The sequence below is a fragment of the Lineus longissimus genome, chromosome 13, assembly GCF_910592395.1.
Source record: "Lineus longissimus chromosome 13, tnLinLong1.2, whole genome shotgun sequence".
Classification (NCBI taxonomy): Eukaryota; Metazoa; Nemertea; class Pilidiophora; order Heteronemertea; family Lineidae; genus Lineus; species Lineus longissimus.
Genome location: NC_088320.1, coordinates 11476306 through 11500125, shown reverse-complemented (window position 1 = coordinate 11500125; position 23820 = coordinate 11476306). Strand labels below are relative to the sequence as shown.

Sequence of the window (23820 nt, the reverse complement as noted above, 5' to 3'; positions counted from 1 at the left end):
CTACTAATATGTGAAGTAAAACGTTACAAATATCTTTATGACATTTCCAGATCCGACAACAAGGACAGCCTGAAGAAGGAAAATGCGTGGCGGGCATTCGCGTGAGCATTCATAGTCCCGCGATACGACGCCTACAAAATCGTGCGATGGCATAGGCGACCGACGCAGGACGCTGCGTTCAACGCCGGCGATGGTCGTGCGTCGGAGTATGAATCCACTTTTAGGCTATCCGTTCCCAATAAGAATACGGAATTTAGGCGTTTCGATTCGAATACGTATATGTGTGCGTTTCACAGCTGCAGCGACGACTCCATTCGACACCAACGCCGGGCAATCCTAATTCCCGAACCGAAAAGTCCGGATTCGATAAACACCTCCCCGAAAAGGGATTCTGGAGCTCCAATCAATTCAAATCACAAGGCAAGCATAACCAACTGCTTTCCTTGGAGTCTTTCTGAGTCTTCGCCAAAAGCACACAACCATATACTGTAAAATATGTGATAAGCGAACGGCCCACAGAACTGGTCGAGAGGAAATCATTGCGTATACATGTTCAGGTCCTTTGAAATAGGCCTAGATGACGCTGACGACAAGTGTCGTTTTCTTATGATTAGGTGTATATAGCCTCGGGGTTATTGGTGGTAGACTTCTACCGCGTTCGTGCAAAAGTACCTGGGCTCATTGAGTTGAATTGGATGAAAAGAAAGACAAACAGGATGTGATGATTAATACTGGGTTTAAGTCAATTCTTCGTCCAAATCTACAAATTCTAGACCATTGTCTTCGATTTCAATGTTATCAAAATCAATAATGTCTTGATCAACGTGATCTGGCACTGGCTCATCTCCTTGAAGCGTTCCGCACGCACGCCAGGCCGTATGGATTGCCTCTTCCGTTGTAGGGGCCCAGGAGTCCCTGATAATGCGCAAAAGCGTATCCCTAGTAATTGGCTCACAACGACCATGTTCATCATTACTTTGGATCTTCCAGGCCTTCCACATTTTACGCATGTTAATTTTGAAGGAACGGATGACAGTTTTATCAAACAGCTGGACCAAAGAAGTACATCTTCCTGGACCCAACTGGATAAAACCAGGCGCATCTTCAATGTGATGCTGAACCTTGTCATTTCTATGGGCTGGGAACATGTCCCATATCAACAAAAATGGAAAGGCATCACCTACAAAAGGGAGAAGACTGTCATGAACCTACGATAGTAGTGTCTGCCAGTTTGCCCAACCTGTTTCAGACCCGGTTACTCGGACATTGTCCGGTGCATTTTCCCTCAAATCCTGGATTACTTCCCCGTCAGCCCTCAGTCCTCTGAGTATCACACTCGCAGGCATCTTTCTCCCATCCCTTGTAATCCCTAAAGTTACGGTACATCCTAGTTTCGGATTCCCTCGGGACGTGCGAAGATCAATTTGTTTTGCCCCCTTTTCATTGTAGGTGTATTGTGGCACCATGTCAAAAAGAGCAAACGTTTCATTCATGTTTATCACAAGTTCAATCCCATTTTCATCAACCGTCTGGGCAACATTTTGCTGAAAATTGGCCACAAGTTCATCCGCGTTTTCGGGAATAGCCGTAAAATTTTTGCATTGTTTCCTAAACCTAATCCCGTTCCTGGAGAGAAAACCAGTTAGCCACCCTATGGACGCCCTGAAGTCTGTTAATTGTGGCCGATGCTGCCGGTATTCCTGTTGCTGCTGTTCGGGAAGCACTGCCCACCATGTTCGGAAAGACTGCTCAGATTTAATCATCATGTCGTCGCCCGAGACAGGTACCCCATGTTGTCGCCTTGTCTCCATCCATTCACGAACTGACCTGTCAACCTCTGGCCATAAGGCTGAAAAAAATGTGGACTTTAGAAAAGAACAGTATCAAATTTAAAGTTCCAGGTTCTCATGGACATCAAATTTGAAAAGAAAATGACATGGAAGATGGCGTTAATTTTCTGTTAAAAGTACAATACAGCACTCACCAATGCCTCTTTGTCTTTGTCTGCGCCTGTTGACCTGCCTGCTCGTAGTTTCGCGATGTCTCTCTCGGAGGTCATCCTCTTCGCGGAGCCATCGGCGCATAGTCCCGGAGGAGATGTTATGCTCCCTGGCAAACTGGGCCGATGAAATCCCATGAGGCTGCCTGATGTTTTCGTTTTCATAGTCATCGAGCAGACGGATTTTCTCCGCCAGTGAATACGATCGGTGACGCCGAGCAGGAGGTTGTAAGGCATCGACATTTTCATCAACATTATTGATGTCGCCATTCTCCATTGGATGAACGAAATCAGAAAACATTATCAAAATGCCAAAAAAGACAGTGCACATCATTTTGGTTTCTTGCTGACGCTTGCGATTGACAATCTTAAATGCACGAGTAGGCCAGCGTTAAATAGGTTATTCAATGTCATCTAAATTCAAAGGGATATCAGTCATGGATTTTGTGGTACATGTACATGCTCAATAGCGTGTCATTAGCGTCATGTAGGCCTATTTCAAAGGACCTGCACATGTATACGCAATGATTTCCTCTCGACCAGTTTTGTGGGCCGTTCGCTTATCGCATATTTTACAGTATCACCCAACCACTCGCCATTGTCAAGTCATTGATAAATTGTAAAGTCATTGATCTGCACTATTGTCCAGTCCTACATGAATGTTCATTCCTGATTCTAACTGATTCCATATTACATGACTATGATCTTGGATAACATTATGACCATGGTTATGGTTACATGATTCTGATCTTAGATTAAATAGCTCAATTGACTCACAATAAACTCACCAATTAATATAGGGAAGAAATAAAACAAAACATGGGATTCATCACACCTGGACTGCGAAGATCCGATCCGATGTGCCTTAGATAACCCTGAATCATCAGCGCAGTGGTCTCAAAATATTGAATATGGCATGTTAAGACATCTTGCTGCAGACAAACAGATCAATTATGACGTTTAACAGCGTTACCTTACAGTGCTAGGTGATCGCTGGATTTATGAGCTTTTTTAATGTTCGGTGGCTTTGGTAGACATGGCGGCGCTTGCACACAGTGCAGAGTTCACTATAGTTGTCTTTAACATCGGCATCGGCCAGCCAGATGGAGGCACATACGATGCTATTTCTCTTTTAGCGTGTGCTCTATTGTGTATCAATCCGGACTGTTTAACAGTAGCCGCGCTACACGTTGATGCACGGTTTCACTGTCATCTGAGTGAAAAGAAGGCCACGTGTATGGAGAGGGTGGTGGCGTGTCGTCAAATGGGTTCACGGGTATACCAGAAGAAGGTACGTGTAGCTTTTTGAGCAACCAAGTGACAGTGTAAAACACTATTGGTTTCTCCAAATGGTATACGTGATAGATAATTGATCGAGAGGTATTCTGTTTTTCTGGTCCTCCATGTCAAAGGAGATTCCCGAGTAGTACCCAGAGATATATCTGCACTTTCCAGACTGATGATTGGTGGGCTGGATCTTATTACGGTATCAGGCAAGAACTCACTATCCAGATTCAGTCGGTCCTTTTTTTAAAATAGCGGGAAATTTTGTCTTGAATATGTATGATTTTTATGGGCTCACTCGGTTACCAAGGTTTACATGGTTTGATTTCTGATTTTCGGAGGTTTCATACACAAAACCGCACGGGATCGATTTCAAGAGATATATATCAGACCACACCCGAGTAGTGGTCATTGGCTTGGAAAAACTTTAGGCTGCGGGTCGAGCGGTTTGCTTGTGGTATACCACACCGGCAGAAATCAAACGAAATGGTTTTGTACTTCAAAAAAAGATATTTCACAGGTCAAGAGAATCACCACTTTCGGAATTACATTAGTTCTGCGCTTTGACTCACAACATAGTTCGCTAGATGAGACTTCAAAACATTGCTCTGTGTAGCTTATAACAGAATTAGGCTTCACCCGTGCATATAATTTGGTTGCTGTGTGGGATACGTTTGTTTGAATAGGGTGTAGAAAGTTGAAATGTCCTTGGATAAAATGTTCGGGGAATAATGATTTGATTATACGCTTTATTCTCTCAGCTGTTGACGGTTGAGGCCACCATAACATATTACACAATTCCTCAGGATACAACAGGGCCGGAAACCTTTTCAAGGAGGGCACTTTCTACTTCTAAACATTTGTCACAAAACGCGTCATTTCTACCTATGGTTGTCAGTGTGTCAGTATGTGTGTTGGTGTGAAGGGGTTAATGTTTGGTTTGAATGGGTGTGTTGTAGGAAGTTGCCCAGTGGGTTTCTGAGCACTTCCTGTCTGGTGTGAATGAGGAGAAGGAATGAGGTGTGAATTTGCTTAGGGTAAGTGTGCCAAACCTTTTGTAATATACAATGTACACTTGGTGGATATCGCTAGGTTCAGTGAAACCAGTTTCAAAGTAGTTACACCTATTCAGTTGGGTTGTTTAGTTAGTTTGGTGTGATAAGCCAGTTTGTATTAGTTTGGTGTGATAAGCCAGTTTGTATTAGTTTGGTTGTAGATAGCCAGCTTTGTATAGATCTTTGTGTAATAGGCCTGTGGAAGTGTACAGTGGTAATTTACATGTGGGAGGACAGGGTGTTGTCCGGTATGACCGTCTGGGATTGTATATGTATGGGCGGGTCAAAGTACTGTGTGGTGTATGGAGCTCCATCCGGGTAATTGATTAATTAGTAATTTAGTTAAGCTAATTGCATGCTTGCCGCTGGGTGTGCTTACTTGTTCATAGTTGTTAAATTTCTACCAGTTACTTAGTATGTTTCCTGTTTATTCTATTTTAGTTCCTATATTAAACGTGAAGTGCAGAAACCCGTCGTTTGTGTCATCACTGGTTGCAGCGTCAATCTGGGCGCACCATCAAATCGTGACAACATTCAAACGCTTACTCCTGGCAAAAAGGTTAAAGGTTACCTGTTTCCTGGATTTAATGAACTCGGGCACTGGTTAAGAAGCATTTGGTGAGGTCAAATCCTTCGGTAAACCCTGGGTTAACACTATTAACAAGAATAAGCCCGCTGTTAACCATGAGATTAGACCTCTTTGCAAAGTTCTGGGACAACCAAAGGTTAATTCAAAATTAACAGTTTTTTTATTCTAGTGTTCACTCCGAATTAACTTGCATGACATTGCTTTAACACTAACACATAGAGTTAGCACATTTCCATAGCAAATACTCGTAATATCTAATGTCTAAGGTTTCAATATGATGATGGCATATATGGCTTGCAGTCTACTAGATCCGAAGCCATATTGTGCTGTTGCTCGTCGTGGCTTTGTGCGTCTATACGTATACGGCGGCGGTTACAAACTGTAACTCGACTTCGTGTCAGCTACAATCCTGGGAAGTCGATCAACCCCGATTGAACTTTACTTTAGGAACAACACGAAAGCATCAGCAATTGAGGCGGTGAGAACCATGAGTCGCCGAAGCGAAAATTTCGTCAAAAATGAGTTAAGTGCATGTAGCAACCTCTTACGCTAAATTCTATTTTTGACACATTGTGAGTAGTTGAGATGGAACCACTCCAATTTTTTTCCATTAAACTGTAACAAAATTAACCTTTAGCTTCTTCGTTCATCTTGGGACCGGTTTGAGTCCGCATTGTACATACAACCGCTGTGCCGTCAGTACTCGTTCTCCGAGTGAGCAGTTTATGTGTACCTAGAAGATTTTTACCGGCCCAATTAGCCAACTAGCGGTTCTCCTAGTAGAACTCTTACTAGTACACTGAGAATTATCACTTAAGTCAGCTTAGTACTGTCTTACATTCTGTCAGATTCCTCACGCACATGTTTATGCATTGTGTAGCTTGCTAATAGCAGCACTGGTTATCCATGAGGATGAATGTACTTTGATTCGATAAACAGCTTCCCCGAAAAGGTATTCTGGAGCTCCAATTCGACACATTCGGCACCAACGCCAGGCGATCATAATTCCCGAACCGAAAAGTCCAGATTCGATAAACAGCTTCCCCGAAAAGGGATTCTGGAGCTCCAATTCGACACATTCGGCACCAACGCCAGGCGATCATAATTCCCGAACCGAAAAGTCCGGATTCGATAAACAGCTTCCCCGAAAAGGGATTCTGGAGCTCCAATCAATTCAAATCACAAGGCAAGCATAACCAACTGCTTTCCTTGGAGTCTTTCTGAGTCCTCGCCAAAAGCACACACCAACAACCATAGATCACCCAACCACTCGCCATTGTCAAGTCATTGTTAAGTCATTGTAAAGTAATTGATCTGCACTATTGTCCAGTCCTACATGAATGTTCATTCCTGATTCTAACTGATTCCATATTACATCACTATGATCTTGGATAACATTATGACCATGGTTATGGTTACATGATTCTGATCTTAGATTAAATAGCTCAATTGACTACAATAAATGGGATTCATCACACCTGGACTGCGAAGATCCGATCCGATGTGCCTTAGATAACCCTGAATCATCAGCGCAGTGGTATCAAAATATTGAATATGGCATGTTAAGACATCTTGCTGCAGACAAACAGATCAATTATGACGTTTAACAGCGTTACCTTACAGTGCTAGGTGATCGCTGGATTTATTAGTTTTTTTAATGTTCGGTGGCTTTGGTAGACATGGCGGCGCTTGCACACATTGCAGAGTTCACTATAGTTGTCTCTGACATCGGCATCGGCCAGCCAGATGGAGGCACATACGATGCTATTTCTCTTTTAGCGTGTGCTCTATTGTGTATCAATCCGGACTGTTTAACAGTAGCCGCGCTACACGTTGATGCACGGTTTCTCTGTCATCTGAGTGAAAAGAAGGCCACGTGTATGGAGAGGGTGGTGGCGTGTCGTCAAATGGGTTCACGGGTATACCAGAAGAAGGTACGTGTAGCTTTTTGAGCAACCAAGTGACAGTGTAAAACACTATTGGTTTCTCTCAATGGTATACGTGGTAGATTATTGATCGAGAGGTATTCTATTTTTCTGGTCCTCCATGTCCAAGGAGGTTCTCGAGTAGTAGCCCAGAGATATATCTGCACTTTCCAGACTGATGATTGGTGGGGCTGGATCTTATTTCGGCATCAGGCAAGAACTCACTATCCAGATTCAGTCGGTCCTTTTTTAAAAATAGCGGGAAATTTGGTCTGGAATCTGTATGATTTTTAATGGGCTCACTCGGTTACCATGGTTTACATGGTTTGATTTCTGATTTTCCGAGGTTTCATACACAAAACCGCACGGGATTGATTTCAAGAGATATATATCAGACCACACCCGAGTAGTGGTCATTGGCTTGGAAAACCTTTAGGCTGCGGGTCGAGCGGTTTGCTTGTGGTATACAACACCGGCAGAAATCAAACGAAATGGTTCTGTACTTCAAAAAAAGATATTTCCCATGTCAAGAGAATCACCACTTTCGGAATTACATCAGTGTGAAATTACATTTACATGGTTGTGTTGTAGGAAGTTGCCCAGTGGGTTTCTGAGCACTTCCTGTCTGGTGAGAATGAGGAGAAGGAATGAGGTGTGAATTTGCTTAGGGTAAGTGTGCCAAACCTTTTGTAATATACAATGTACACTTGGTTGACACCGCTAGGTTCAGTGAAACCAGTTTCAAAGTAGTTACACGTATTCAGTTGGGTTGTTTAGTTAGTTTGGTGTGATAGCCAGTTTGTATTAGTTTGGTGTGATAAGCCAGTTTGTATTAGTTTGGTTGTAGATAGCCAGCTTTGTATAGATCTTTGTGTAATAGGCCTGTGGAAGTGTACAGTGGTAATTTACATGTGGGAGGACAGGGTGTTGTCGGGTATGACCGTCTGGGATTGTATATGTATGGGCGGGTCAAAGTACTGTGTGGTGTATGGAGCTCCATCCGGGTAATTAATTAATTAGTAATTTAGTTAAGCTAATTGCATGCTTGCCGCTGGGTGTGTTTACTTGTTCATAGTAGTTAAATTTCTACCAGTTACTTAGTATGTTTCCTGTTTATTCTATTTTAGTTCCTATATTAAACGTGAAGTGCAGAAACCCGTCGGTTGTGTCATCACTGGTCGCAGGGTCAATCTGGGCACAACATCGAATCTGTGACAACATTCAAACGCTTTCTCCGGGCAAAAAGGTTAAAGATTAACTGTCAGTTTGTGTCCTATCAATGACGACGTTAAATCTTTCGGTAAACTCTGGGTTAACACTATTAACAAGAATAAGCCCGCTGTTAACCATGAGATTAGATCACTTTGCAACGTTCTGGGACAACCAAAGGTTAATTCAAAATTAACATTTTTTTTATTCTTGTGTTCACTCCGAATTAGCCTGCATGACATTGCTTTAACACTAACACATAGAGTTAGCACATTTCCATAGCAAATACTCGTAATATCTAATGTCTAAGGTTTCAATGTGATTATGGCATGTATGGCTTGCAGTCTATTAGATCCTAAGCCATATTGTGCTGTTACTCGTCGTGGCTGTGTGCGTCTGCACGTATACGGCGGCGGTTACAAAGTGTAACTCGACCTCGTGTCAGCTACAATCCTGGGAAGTCGATCAACCCCGATTGAACTTTACTTTAGGAACAACACGAAAGCATCAGCAATTGAGGCGGTGAGAACCATGAGTCGCCGAATCGAAAATTTGGTCAAAAAATAGTTAAGTGCATGTAGCAACATCTTACGCTGAATTCTAATTTTGACACATTGAGGTAGTTTAGATGGAACCACTCCAATTTTTTTCCATTAAAATGTAACAAAATTAACCTTTAGCTATTTCGTTCATCTTGGAACCGGTTTTAGTCCGCATTTTACATACAACCGCTGTGCCATCAGTACTCGTTCTCCGGGTGAGCAGTTTATGTGTACCTAGAAGATTTTTACCGGAGCAGATTTTCGTGTTTGAAGACAATTTTACACAAAACTGTGTGGTGTTAGATCATCAAACTTTGGAGGGACCTTTGTCTCCTTAGGACCAATTTATCTAGAGCTTCCTGGTAAGTTTATAAGTAACTGTGTATTTGTAATAAGTGTTTTTACGGGTGCAATTTCGGACTTTTGTAAACTTGTCCGCCATGTTTGATGACGTCATTCTCATCAATTTGTTTGGAAGCTGGACCCTTGTTTTCCGCGTGTTGTAAGTTTTAAAGTGGTTCAAAGCAAGATATTTTGAGCATAAAAGTGTTTTGAAATGTTTCATGTGGTAAAACTATGTTTATAGCATCTGGGGATGTCGATTTCAAAGCTCTGGATTTTGAAGTGTGGTTACAAATTGTGCCTAAAGTTGGTGCATCTTTCAAAACATTGAGCATCTTTCAAGAATCGTAATTTATCTGGGGACGGGAAAGCCCGTGGGAGGACCCCGTAGGGGGGTATAAAAGCTCATGTAAGCCCCAAAACAATGAGATTGCCTGCACACCAGGCCCAATTAGCCAACTAGCGGTTCTCCTAGTAGAACTCTTACTAGTACATATGTACACTGAGAATTATCATTTAAGTCAGGTTAGTACTGTCTTACATTCTGTCAGATTCCTCACGCACATGTTTATGCATTGTGTAGCTTGCTAATAGCAGCACTGGTTATCCATGAGGATGAATGTACTTTGATTAATCTATAGGCAAAGCAAGGGCAGTAGCTTTGATCTTTTTGGTGTACCAACTCCAAATTGACTTGAGTCAGCTCCTAAACCCAGAGGGTTATATTAGAGCAATCCTATCTAATCTATTGGTATTTCTGGGGAGATAAACAATGAATTCTAAAGATGCCAGAACCTTCGGTTCCCCTGGATGCACCAAGTGTGCACATATATCCAGATGATATCATCATCATTGGCACTTTTATAGAACTAGAAGATCTAGTTGAGTTTTTGGACGAGTTAATTGAACTCATGGTCCGTCTTATAGACGGCGAAGATATCAACATGAGTCGATATCCTTCTATCAACCATTTACTGTAAATATGAGATTGTTTGGAGAGTGTTTTAATCAGACCAAGAGCTGATTGCTGTGTTTAAAGAGTTTCACTGTATTTGTGTAGTTGTAAATAGTTGTAAATAGTTGAAGTCAAGTGTTGACATTAAAATATATAATCACATATTAGTGTCTGTCCTTTGTGGAACAGTAGAGTCTTCATCTTCCTGAGTCATATCCTCCGATTCTCCATGGCCCTGATCCCTTTTGAAAGTCCCTGCCTGAGGAATTCAGAAATGTCTTCCTGATTGTGCCTTTGTCCCTGTCTCTATAGTGACACCTTGACCGCTCAGAATGGCTTTCCCGTTACAAACAATTCAGATATTGAGGACCCAGAACCAACCCTTTTTTTAAATTGAAAGTCATTTAGTAGACCAGTTCTTACCGACTAAATTTATGCCTCATACGCGGGTTATGGTTAAATTAACGGATAGAAGGTCCTTATTTTGTCTCTGTGTCACTATGATATTGAGATATGTGACCCACTCTGCGAAATTGAGGCTGTAGGGAGAAATTCCTGAAATTGAGCTATTGGTACTGGCTTATTCTTTAAAATGATGTCTGATGCATGAGGATCTCTTGATGATGGGCTGAGATACGAACATCATAATATATCACCCTCTTAAATAAAAAGATGAGACAACCTTGTCCGAAAATAGGTTATTTATGGATAAGCACTTGAAAGAGCAACTTGGCTTTAGTGGCCTCGAAACACATCTAGACATAGTTGAAATGACTCGGGAAAGATATAAAATCATTTTTCTTCCCCTTTTCCCTTTTTCTCCCTTCTTCGATGATAGTAATAATAAAGTAATATTTATTTTTCCCCTTCCCAAAACCTGATAAAGCCGCTACCCTAGCTACCAAAGTCGTCCTGAAACAACTTGGTCTTAAGCCGACTTTTGAAAGTGTCATTGTTTGGAGGGAGTTTCACATGTTTGGGAGATCGTTGAACGGCTGCAGAAAGTTGGACAATGTTTGAAGATCGTGTGTGCTGTGGATTGTTCTCTGGTCGTAGTATCCCATCGAAATACTTTGGTGGAGGTCCGTTTAAAACATTGTATGCCAAAAGAAACGCCTTGTGTGAGATCCTGCATTTTACCGGCAGCAGGTGTAACTCTTTGAGCACAGGATTTATGTGCTCAAATTTCCGCCGGCGGCAAACTCTCCTGGCAGCCCAATTTCGAATGCGCTTAAGTGAAATAGTACTTTTCGGAAGACCGTACAGAATACCATTTAAACATAGGCTACCGAGGATACTCTTTCAGAATTTGTGTTGTTCAGCTGACTCCCCCGAAGAATCAATGACTGATTTTCCGAATCTTAACGAGCAATGGCTCGGGAGTTGGGTTTGTTCCGAACAATGGGTCACTGATTTTTCTCTATCTTTGATGGTTGAGTCAATACCAAGATAAATTGAGGTTTGCGTCAATATCCGAGTGGCACCGACGGCAAATAATGTTTGGGCAGCAAACGAACGACTCGGCTAAACATATCGGTTGCAGCTCTCACTAAAGATGTTGTTCTCTGTGATTCAGCATCTATATCACTTGAAGCAAGATATCACAATTAAAGGAGAGTTTCCAGCGCATAGTGCTAGAGTTTATTACCACCAGGGACTCCAGGTAGTCGCGATGGCCGCTCCTGTCGATATGATCTTCTCAACGCCTCGAAATGTGTATGTCTATCGCCTGAACAAGACAATGTCTTCTTATATACTGACTAGGCATTTCACTGTAAAAAAGCTAGTCCTCATATCTGGTGAGTATAGGAATAGTTTTGTAGGAATAAGTAATACACGAGCTAACTGGTTTGTGTCGGAACGGACGACTGTCAAAATAACCATATTTGAACTTGAAGGTAACATACGGAAACTAAAAATCCCTTATAATGAATTTAAGACGCATCTTGTGAGTGGGCGTAAACGTTTTCGGTGGTTAAGAGTGGCGACATGCGGAGAAAATGTTTTCTTCGAGCTAACTTATGCGACGAAACGAAGATATGGCAACAGCAAGACGAACGGACCCATCGCTGTCTCACTGTCATTTCTACACTGGTTCAAGATACAAGACTGTGGATTTTTCTTCAAGCTTAAACATGTAAAGAACTTGGGTTCAGCAGGACAGCGTCAAAAGGCAGGGTTGTACGAAAGGAGTGTTCAACTCAAAAATATCCAGTGTGATAGAGAATGTATTTATTCGTTTACCTTCAGACCTTTTACAATCCGATGCAAAACTCTCGTTGATGACAAAACAAAGATGGAGGTCTTCAATGACTTATGGTTCATGTATAAATATAACGAAGCCTATCTACTTGGAAACAAATACCTTATAGTTAAAGCTGACAATAGCATCGAAATATTTGATCAATGACAGGATTTGCATGGAAAGTTTCTAAGTGTGTACGAAATCGTTCACGTAGACAATGATCTCGTTAAAACTAAGAAAAAATTAATTAGTAGCGGGAGTGGCCAAATGAGGTTGCTGATGTCCTTCACCGCCAAACATGACACGTCATATGCTATCCTTCCAACCAAAGCTGGTGAATTCGTTAGCTGGCCAAGGGGGAATAGGGGCCAGCATATACCTTTAGTCGCGAAGATCTATAGCAAAAGAGTTTCATAAAAGGTGAATAAGCAATGGAAAACTCTCGGAATTCGTTCCAGAGTGGTAAGTTAGGTTAAAAAAAAACTATTTTTCATATTTTGACAAAGTGTTGTGAATATTACGCGTTGTACTTCGAGTGTTCCACCACTTATAATACTGGTAGAGAAAAAGACGTCAGGGCCACGGGAGGTTGTTTCCACTATTATACCAGGGAGAAAGACAATTGAGGCTAGGCTCCCACGGAAGGTTGTTTCCACTACCAGTGAAAAAAGAAAACGATCGTGACCATTGGCCCATGGAAGGGTGTTTCATCTCTACCAGTGACACACTGGTGTTTTGGGAATCCCCATTTCTTGCTACACAAGAGTTGAATACAATGTACTGGCCTTGTTTGGAGGAAAATCTTCCATTTCTAGTAGAACTTCGGTGGCTTAACACTCATCTCTCACAATAAATTGCAGAAAAATGGTTGCTTACTGATACACAGGCAAAAGTTTCCGTCCACGGATAGCTGATGTCCCAGGAACGTTCCATCCATGGAGCCCATGGATGGATAGTTCATGATTATCGCAAACAACGTTTAACAACTGATCTCCCATCAGCTATCCACTGATGGGCCATGGGTGGAACGTTCATGGGACTTCTATGGATGGAACGTTCATGGGACTTCCGTGGTAGATTCTATGCTGTGAGTTCCATCATAATTCCACTAGAAAGAAAAGAAATAAAATCTTTTTAACCCATATTTATTATATTAAACTTAATGTGCATTTTACACCATACCTTACAATAATGTTTTCATCTTATTTACAATCATTTCTTTTACACGTTAATTACAATTACAATTAAATTTACCCCTTTAATTACAATCACTTTATTTACATTTGAAAGAAAAAAAATTGCCCCTTATTTACAATCATTTTACTTCACAATTACTTACAATTAATCCCTTCTATATAATTAACCCCCATATTAACATGTTACAATCAACGGATTCCCCACCCGCTTTACAATTATTTACAATTAATCCCTTCTATTCAATTAACCCCCATAATTACATGTTACAATCAATGGCTTTCCCCACCCGCTTGTCGTCTATCTCCAACAGCTTGGCCAAGCTGTCGGGGCTATCCACAGCTAGGCACCTGTAATTTGTATAGCCACGCCAAAAGTCTTTCTCCTCTGGCTCTGCTGGGCCCTCATCTCGACGGAACAGCTTGACGCTGTAGGCAAATGAGCGCTGCAATGCAAATGGCGAACGATTAATAAGAATGCAATATCACTGGGTATGGCTGTTTGTCTGGTCAAAATAAAGTAGTGATGAATAGTCTAATTTTGGCCATCTCCATGTACATGAGGGGGGCACTTGCAATCTGCAGATACATGTTTGCTGCTAACTGAATACATGTAATGAAACATATATCGTAACTCTATGGCAGGTCCATGACAAGCACATATCACACTGATGGATGAACCATGTATCATGTACCGACCGGCATGGCCATGGGATGTACCCTTTGGGTTTCCATTTAGCGGTTGAATAGAAATATACACTTACAGTAAATATATCAAGCAGAACAGGTCAGATCAATCTGGATCAGATATGTTTATATCGGATAAGTTTAGATTTATGTTAATGGGCAGGGTGAATAATATCGAAACTCCAGCCCAACAACGCAGACAGCACTCATCAGACAATCCTATTCAACATAATCACGATGAGCAGTATATTGTCAGTTGAGTGGAAATGTTGATGTTGATGTGCATGTGATTGTACCAGGTTACATAAGACTGGTCAAGCGACTTAAGCACTTAATAAACTGCTGCTAATAGGCTAATAGCGACCTATATGTAAGTTACCCTGGGACTCTAATAATTGATTCTCATAAGTTTTGGGGCCGTTAATTAATAACTTAAGATCGTTTAGTGAACACCCCGGGGTGAACACTCAATGTTAATCATGTGTATGTTCCATACTGTGTGAATTTCGTTTAATGATTTCGATTGCTATAGCTTGGCCGAAAGACAAGGTAACTGTATTCTGGATGGACCCAGGCAGATGCATACAAATTAGAGGAATTACCTTTCTCTTCAGGTCACTCCTGTACTGAGTAAACCTATGTTTCTTGTGACTGTAGCACGCCTGGATAATGTGCAGATCTGTAGAATCTAAGCCGTGCGTATTCAGCAGCGAAGTTATTTTATCCTTGAAAGAGAAAGGACATGGTGAAAGGTGAATCATATTTAAAACACTAGTGACCATTCAGTACACATGTTCCGTCAACTAGTATTTAGAATGACTTCAGTCAATAGATAGGCTTGGATCAGGCCTTCGGACACCGTGGCCGTGGTGGTAACAGAAAGATCATCATGGCCTTATCATTGCCATGTTTTACAAAGAGGGTTAAACGAGTTTTTATTCTGATTGGTTGTGATTGTTGTCCTTGATTATAAGGCCCACCACTGAACACCTAGCATGATTTGAAATGTTTGCATGGCGTGGGATCATCAGTTTATGGTTACTAACTACTGTAATTCAAAACTTGACTTACTGCTAGCAATTGGCAGTTGTCTGGCATGCATACGTCAATGAAAATGACTTTTTTAGCCAACAGTCATATGGTTCCTGCAAATAGATATGTAAATGTAAGAAAATAAACGTAACCATTCATAAAGGCCTTAGTTGAAGTTGCACAAACTGCCACAATGATATGTATAGAGAATATGTCCATACCTGTCAGTCAAAGTCCATTATCACCCCTGCCGTTTTCCGGTATAGAAGTTGAAAATGTCCTATAATTTGGATAGAATGTTCGATGAACAAAGGTTTCTATTATGCGCTTCAGTCCCTGAGCTACAATAGACCCGGACACTTTTTCCAGGGGACTTTTTTTACTTCTTCACCAGCTACATAGATCTCATTACCGTCTGCGCTAATGACCCTGATATTCATAATATCCCTAGTTTCTCAGAACATGAGCTAAAATTACAATGTATTCAGATTAAGAATTCTTCTTCAATAGTTATTGAACCTCACCATTATAACTGACTCGGTTACTTTGAATGATTTTGATAACATCTTCTTCAGAGATGCGATTTCTCTTGTCATGGCATCCATCTGATTAGCCATTTTGTTATTGGCCGCCTTCTGGTGGTCAGAAGCCTTTCTTAAGTACGCCAATTCTGCGATTATATACCATAGAGAGCGCGGGAACGATCCCATGTCGTCACCAGTATCCCGGATGTCGCACACTATTGATTTAGTCTCTGTCGCCCTTCATAAATTAGGGTTGCGAGGAGTCTCTTAGTCTTAGCCTAGGTAAATGTTCCCGAAATAAATAAACCCGCCGTTTCAGGTGACTACAGCGTATTGTCAATATTAGAGATTGGAGGACCCAGCTATAAACATTATGATATTTTATTCTATAAACTTACGGATTTCGGCCAACTGCCCAGAACGTCCATCTGCTCTTGAACTTGTGCTGGGCACCACTACATTTCGATGTCTGCTTGGCGGGGGAGAAGGTGACCGAACAGCAACTTCTTCATCGAATAGTTCCTGGCTTCCGGCTTCTGCAGGCACCGACTCTTCTTGTGACACATGTAAAGTTACAGAGTGATATTTGGACACGTTCTGACGAAACATTATCTGCATGGTGGGTAATATCAAGTAATACTCACAGATATACCGCAGGGATGTATAGCTAAAGACAGAAGTGTCTTGTATAGAAGCCCCTGGATTTCGTACTAATCTCTTATGCGAATTCAATTTTACAATTGGTGCCCCACGGAATGTCGCATGTCAGCATTGTTTAGCGGGAAACCACATTGTTGGCCACAAACAGGGACTGGGCCGGTGTCGAAGTTTAAAATGTCCTAGGATGAAATGTCCGGAAACAAAGGATTCTACTATGCGCTGAGCTGTTGACGGCCATGGCCTCTATAGAACCATATGCAATAATCTGTCTGAATACAACAGGCCCGGACTCATCCCGTGGTAAGAATATTAAGCTGTAAAATCGTAAGCCGAGCAAACGCCAAGGTAGAGATTATCTAAACAATCCTGGACCAGCCCATCATAATCCTTGGATACTAGTTTAAGAAACATTTTCATTATGTCATCAATACGCGGTTTGTTTTGCCCATTATATATTGCGTTTTCACGCCTTTGTTACAAATGTATCTTTAGGCCGACAATGCCCCTCCCTCTACAAGGGGAACGGAAGTATTTAAATGTCTCACGTGATGACTGACGTCACATAGTCATTGTGTCACCGTGACTACCCGACTACCGTATATATCGTTTGATTATCGTAGGGCCGTTCCACAATTCCACAAATACAATGTAGCTATACTCCTTAAAACCGCTCTGCGTACGGGATTTATGAAGAAAATATCCCCAAAGATATCATAAGACATATTAAAGCCTTGAATACTGCCCAGCGCGTACGCATGGCGTAAACCGAAACGGTCTAATTAGCTTCCTCCGACGTCGGCATATCTACGTAAATAGGAAGATAATAGGTCGAATGTCGTCATTCCCATCGATCTTTTCTGAATGGACACACATTTTATCAGCCAAGAGAAACGTCGATGCTCTTTTGTTTTCAATTGTGACGGAGTTGCTAGGAGAGGTGTAAGAGCCGTTTTGATTGGGCGGAGTAGATTTGTCCGCCTTGTCCCGCGAATAACCATCGGATTTCTCCAGGGTCAGTAACGTGTGCGAGGGAAGGAGGATACGACTGACTCTGTATTTTCGAGGATGACTAATCGGCGGCTCATATCGATCTTAAAGTCTTCTCATTAGATAGGAGGGAATGCTTAACCCATGGAACTACTTCAATGCTTTATCTAAGTGATTACAATTGTTTCAAAAACACATTATTTCAATTTCAGAGTGATGGAGAAGCGCGATTCGTGCACTACATGTTGAAAGGCTTGGAACCAGGCATGCCGCATTTTGATGCTTTTAAAGAGATGTCTTTCGGCGAACTCAGCTGGGAGAGTATTATAAAAGAGGTAAAATGCACATTTTGGTTATCATATATGATATATGTTTTGGTCCTTGAGGACGGCAAGCAGAAGGGCCACTTTATACATGTAATGTCCTTAGGCAAGACACTCCGCATCAGTAAAAGCAAAGTGTGTTGTCTATGAAATATAAAGTTGGGTGTGTCATTGAAACAATAACAAATAAGTATAGAAATAACCAGGCATCTCGTGAAAGTTGATGTATTCATTATGTCTTCTACATCGTTGTAGGTTCAAGATGACGATGGCAATTTCTTCTCCTTTATAACTCCGGAAAGCATGATCAAGATGATGTTCTCTAACCCTCGAACTTCAGAAGTGTTACTGAGGTAAAATACTGAATAGTGCAACGACTGGATATATACACTGTATGGACTCTTTGTTTAATTTAAATGTAGCCTTTACATAAAATGTAGGTAGCAAACACTAAGCAATTAAGTTCACCATTAATTGGTTTCCAGCAAGTTTCCAATAGAGAAAATATATACATATGTCCAGCGAAACAACATTGCCCCATTCGTTATCTGTTGATGTGTTTGAGATGTAACACTGCTTCTTTATTTCAGAGGGGACGATTTGACACCGGCAAATGATGAAATATCGGAGGAATGTCATGCGGCTAAATTTAAAAAAATGATGCCATCTGCAGATAAGATTTTTGCGCCTGTTAACTTTTTCCTGGATGACATGTCAGCCAACAAAAGTCGTCGATGGAAACCACTGCATGTCATCCAGGCCCAGTCTGCGATAGTCCCAGTCAACTTACGATCAAAATTAGACTTCGTCAGATTCATTTCTGCTTCGGAGAGGGTTCCGATTTTAGATTTGATGAAGGTAATCAAGGAGCATATGGATACAATCAAAGAGTAAGTATGGCACATTTCTGTTTTCAGCAGATTCACGTGCTGTATGTTCAATTAATTTGCAAAAAAATGTTTGCCGTATGCAACGTTCCGTTGATAAATAGCTTTATACATGTACATTAATTTGTACTATATGCTGGTAGACAGGCATGTACTGTTCCATAAATCTCTATGTTCCCAGCCTATGGAATCTGCTTGCATAACACATGGAGGTACATGTATTATAATACCTCCATGCATAACAGAACCAACGAAGGACTTTCGGGGGCTTTGTGGTTTAATTGCATGTAGACAACTTTCCACTTCATATATTCATGCTTAATTCTGTAGTACCCGTTGTCAATATCAACAAGTTAGAATTCAAAATTTGCCTTTTTACAGGAGTGGAGTTGAAGTTTTCGATGCTGCTACGAAGTCTGTGAAATTAGTGATGACCGAAACCTGCTGTCGCATTGCCGACTTCACTGAACTTCAGGCGGTTTGTTGTCATTTGGGACCAAATACACATAAATTCTGCCCAAGATGCCATGTGAGTATTCAATCGGTTGGTCTAGTAATTACAGCCTAGAAATGTATTTTGCAAAATGACGTTCTTATCATGATTTATCATAATTTTCTAAAATAAATTACCTTGTATTAGCTTATAAATGTGCAGGCCTGATTCATAACCGTAATCACGTTTTTCCCTAACGTTACTGTCTTATCAATGGTTCTCAGAATATGTATAATACATTGTCTTTTGCAGGCAACAGCCAAAGACTTTGGGCAAAAGAGCGTGATGCGCTCCGTGGAGGAAACACGAACAACCTTGTCGAGAATGAGCATTAGAACAAATAATCAAGAGCTCCGAAAACAAACTGGCATAAATGAAGGACCAGGAAATCATGTTATGGATGTGCTCAACCCACACGAGTATGCGGAATTCCAAATATGTTTTAATACACTATACGTTATACAACTTGAGGTTGTACAACAAAGGTTGAAATATCATCATGTTGGTTCTCAAATTATCATACAATCTTTTCAACTGTTCTCTTCATATGATCGTCCCAACATAATGATGGTTTAACAGACAGTTATTTTGGAGAACGGGAGCAATGTAAATTTCATTTACGGTGGTCAAAAAGAGGACACTACGATATGCCAAGTTTGTACTCATGTTCTCATAATATTTGATTATTTTCATTACAGGGACATTCCAGTTACAATCCTGCCTTGGATTTATTTGGGCCTTGGAAAGCACCTACTCAAATTCTGCATTAACAAACTGGATGACAAAAAGAAAGAAAAACTTGTACTCCACCTACGCTCGATTGACCAGAGTGACTTTTCAGTCGCTTTTACATCAGATATCACGAAGTATCTCGATTCAAGACAGGGAAAAGATATCAAACAATATGTAAGTCAAATTAAAGTACCCCATTTAGTATTTTTCAAACAATAATCGGTCAAGATAGGGATGGTTTATTGTCTGTCGACGCTTTCAAATGCACTTCCTATGCACACTTCCACAAATATACCAACTAAATATGCATTGTCTCCTTGAAATGTGTCATTGCATCTTAATCTCGTTAATAAAATGTAATACATGTATCGTAATTTTTATAGGAATTATATTTACTTTCAGCTTCAACTTGCTCCGTTTAACTTCGATTATGCCGGGTTGGAGCCAAGGTTCTTGAAAATGCTTTGCAAACTTGCTACAGTAAGTTCAATTTACTGGTAGATTAATCCAGATGCACAAAAAGAAAACTGCAATGAACTCTGTACTAAGTATTTGGACTTGCAACACCTTCCTGCAATATAACATAAAATCCTTACAGGCTCATTTTTTTGTATTCCATGTCAAATGAGAAACTTTTCTTGAATCGAAAATACGACATCCTGTTTATAAGGCCGGTGCTCTAAATACGGATACATCTAAATGGTAAATGTCTTTTATTCGTCAGATTTCAAAAACCATAGATGAAACAAAAATATACACAACAGACAGTATCATCAATCTGCAAGAAGAACTTAATGGATACTTGAAACAAGTGCAGGAAAATGCGCCTGATCTGGGAAAAAAGGTAAAAACACACATGACCACACACCTCGTAAGTTGGTACACACTTTACCTAGTGTGCAAATGCTTTAGCACATTGCATGTAGAAAATCATTATGAAACAGATAGCGCAACGAGTAGCACTATCTAGGGCAGTCTGCTTAATAGTCAGTTAGAAGGCCTTATAACCATCATGAGGAAGTCAATGAGAGGTCAATGTTCGCCTCTCCAGCCTTGCACCAGGGCGGGAGAAGCGAACATCAACCCCTGATTTCCTCAGGATGCTACGACCCCCCCCCCCCCGCAGTGGTTATCCCGCCCCTTTTTCATACCGTGCTAAGGATGAGGATGACAGACGCCGCAATCCGAAGGAACTGGGTTAAGAGTCAAGTACAGGATGCCTGATAACATGCTCGGCACTTTGGATAACTAATTCTCTAGGGGGAGGTTTTTGATGTGCTTATTGGTGCACTCTTTTAAATTACAGATTGATGACATAAGAAACCACGGACCTCCAAAGGCATACCGGAAGGATCAGTTTGAAAAACTTCATTGCAATATAAGAAAGATCTTATTCAATCAGAATCAATTGGCCCGAAGCAGAGACACCGTCCGTCAAATTGCCGACTGCCAAATACTGCAACATATACTTGATGGGGGCTATTTCAAGAATGGGGGAGAATGGTGCGTGTATAGTATGTAGCATGGTCAGAATCGTTGTTTATGAAAAAGTGAAATATGATGTTTTGAAAAATCGATGTTTTGAATTAAAATGATTTGTAATTAATCAAAGCACTGAGGAGATCAGTTAACTGTTCCACTGTCGTGGTTTCTTTTCACAGGGTTAGCTGTGGCAGCAATGTCAGGGCCATTGGAGAATGTAAGTACTATCACATCAAATGGAGCCGTAGCTCTATCCTACTTCATGGTACAACCATAATTTTAGCCCAAAAAGAATTATCCTGAACGTATTAACCTTTTACTATTAGATTACCTTCTTTTATTGACTCACTTCATAGAGAGTTATGTTAAAGTTTTGGTTTCCCCAGCCTGTTCGTCATTAATGAAGCGTGGTCACAATGTAAAGACATGTCGGCACCGGAGTTTCGACCATAAAAAAATTACTGTATGTTTGTATTGACATCACATTGACAAACATGACAAGTGGGGAAATGATTTCTGAAGATTGGTTGATACACTTCGCCACGGATGTATAGACTTCGCTTACGAATTATGATCAGCCTTCGTATATCAATTTGCACAGACTTCGTCTACACTGAACCTGTTCGATAAACATTTCATTAAACGCATTTTTCAGCAATGGTGCGATAGGAGAAGAAAATGTATTAGAAGCAAGTGCTTGCCGTGCAATGTCGGGCGAGATAGCAAATGTTGGAAATGCTGTGTTGTATGAAAATGAACATGGAATGGTAAAAAACTATTGCACTAGTTACTATTTTGAAAATAATTAACGTTGTCGCATACACAAGTAAATCGAATCAGCTACATAAAAATGTGCCCACAGCTATTTTATACTTTGTGGGATTGATCGCAATAGTTGTACAACAATGCTAAAAAGTCTGGGGGAAGGAAAATAGTTTTTATTTCAATCTATATTAACTTTATTTTCGAACCAAGACTAACTGATGTTTCGACATGTTTGTTCATGTCGGTTTTATAATCTGTCTAAACTCTCATCGTCTTTTCAGGAATGTTTCGGCATATTCATGGGCGGCAAAAAAATATGTTTGCACCAAGAAATCACGATACAGAAATTGATGCCGATGAGACAAAAAAAGACTTGGTTGCGAACTGGTAGCAAAATCAGCTGCCGACAGCATTTGCACACGGCCATCAAAGTTGATACGGAAAATATCGGTGCTCCATGAATGCCAAGGTGGACATTGTGTGGTAATGGAGAAGAAGGTTAGCAGGAAGGTTGAGCAGAAAAGTGCAAATGTCTTACAAAAGCTTTTGAAACACAATGAAGACCACAATGTCTGGATTGTTAATAAATTCAGACTAAATCGTTTTAATACTTGTTGATGCATCTCTAAATGAAACGGCAGGGGCCATTGTGCTCACCGTAAGTATATTTAGTAGACAATTAATTCATGCTAGTTACAGAAAGTGCTACAGTATGTAGCCAAATGAAAGTTTTATGAGGTAAAATCAAAAACCATGTGCAAGTAATACTGTATGGTGGTTAGCTGGTCCCATGTTCATCAGACTGCTTAAAGCTTCAAGTTCATAGCTTTTGCGGTTGAGAAACGCGCCATAATATTACACTCAAACGGCCATTTTACGCCATTTGACCTCTGCGACCTTGAAAAGTCGGTCAAATTGTTTTGTTTTTAGGAGAAGGGCAATTATGATCATGTTGATTCAAACATACTGTTGGTAAATAATGTCACAGCCTTTAACCCCTTCGGTGCCAAAGGTTTTTTAGAGGGGTACTTTTTGCACCAAAATGACTACATCTTTTGCAAGAAATGCTGTAGCCGGGCCAAAAATCATTTAAATTGGCCGGGGATGCATTCAAAACACGGCAAACAAGTCCACCTCCGGCGTGCATGTAGTTGCAGCGGTTGAAAGTATCTTGCCGTGGCGGCAGGGGCATGAGAAACTTGAACATTTTACTGTGCGAGCCACATTTGGTGGGAAATGCCAACTTTGAAGGCCTGTAGCTCCTAAACGGTGCAAGATATCGAAAAACGGAGCACACCAAATGATCTGAAATGTTCTCCTCTTCATTTTGGCACCAAGTGTTAACTACTCGTATTTGTATAAACACTTGCATGTACATGTATTTGATATTGCTAACTTATAAGTAACACTATTGAGACCACGACTAATTCCAAGTCAAGCAATAGTCTCTGCGACACAATAACTTTTACAACTCCAGCTTCCAATTTTCTAATTCATGGTTGCTGCATTATCCTCATACATTTGCTTTTGCATGTACATAGTTATAAAAGGTTTGAACACAATAACATGTTAAGATTTAATGAGACTACAGTAATCGAGACTTGGAATTAGTTTCGGACCATTTTCATGCAGTTAGTGTTAGGGGTCGTGCCTCACTGGGTCCTTTGGTTTTGCATTCAGACAAAATTAACAATTGTCTAGCAAAGCCAAACCTATTACGGTTCAGGTCATCAGGTGGTCAGTGAGACCAAAGCCAACCATAATAGAAAGTGAACATGATTCATGAACTAGAACTGAACGAATTGGTTAGGCATAAATGTTATGACGAAGAAGAAGCATTTTGAATTCGTAACATTGATTATAATGCGCAAGAGCTGATTATGTTGGCTTAAATGTGACAGTGTGCATGA

At 40.8% G+C, this 23820-nt stretch overlaps 1 protein-coding gene across 1 annotated transcript; it reads left to right on the top strand.

Annotated features, from left to right (window-relative positions):
• The first annotated feature begins 18208 nt into the window (after positions 1-18208).
• LOC135497677 (uncharacterized) lies at positions 18209-22528 on the top strand. Its single transcript, XM_064787509.1, has 8 exons — positions 18209-18441; positions 18820-18916; positions 19511-19837; positions 20066-20143; positions 20388-20542; positions 20924-21166; positions 21325-21362; positions 22272-22528. The coding sequence occupies exons 1-8, from the start codon at positions 18209-18211 to the stop codon at positions 22526-22528; spliced, it is 1428 nt and encodes a 475-aa protein (XP_064643579.1).
• The last annotated feature ends 1292 nt before the right edge of the window (positions 22529-23820 follow it).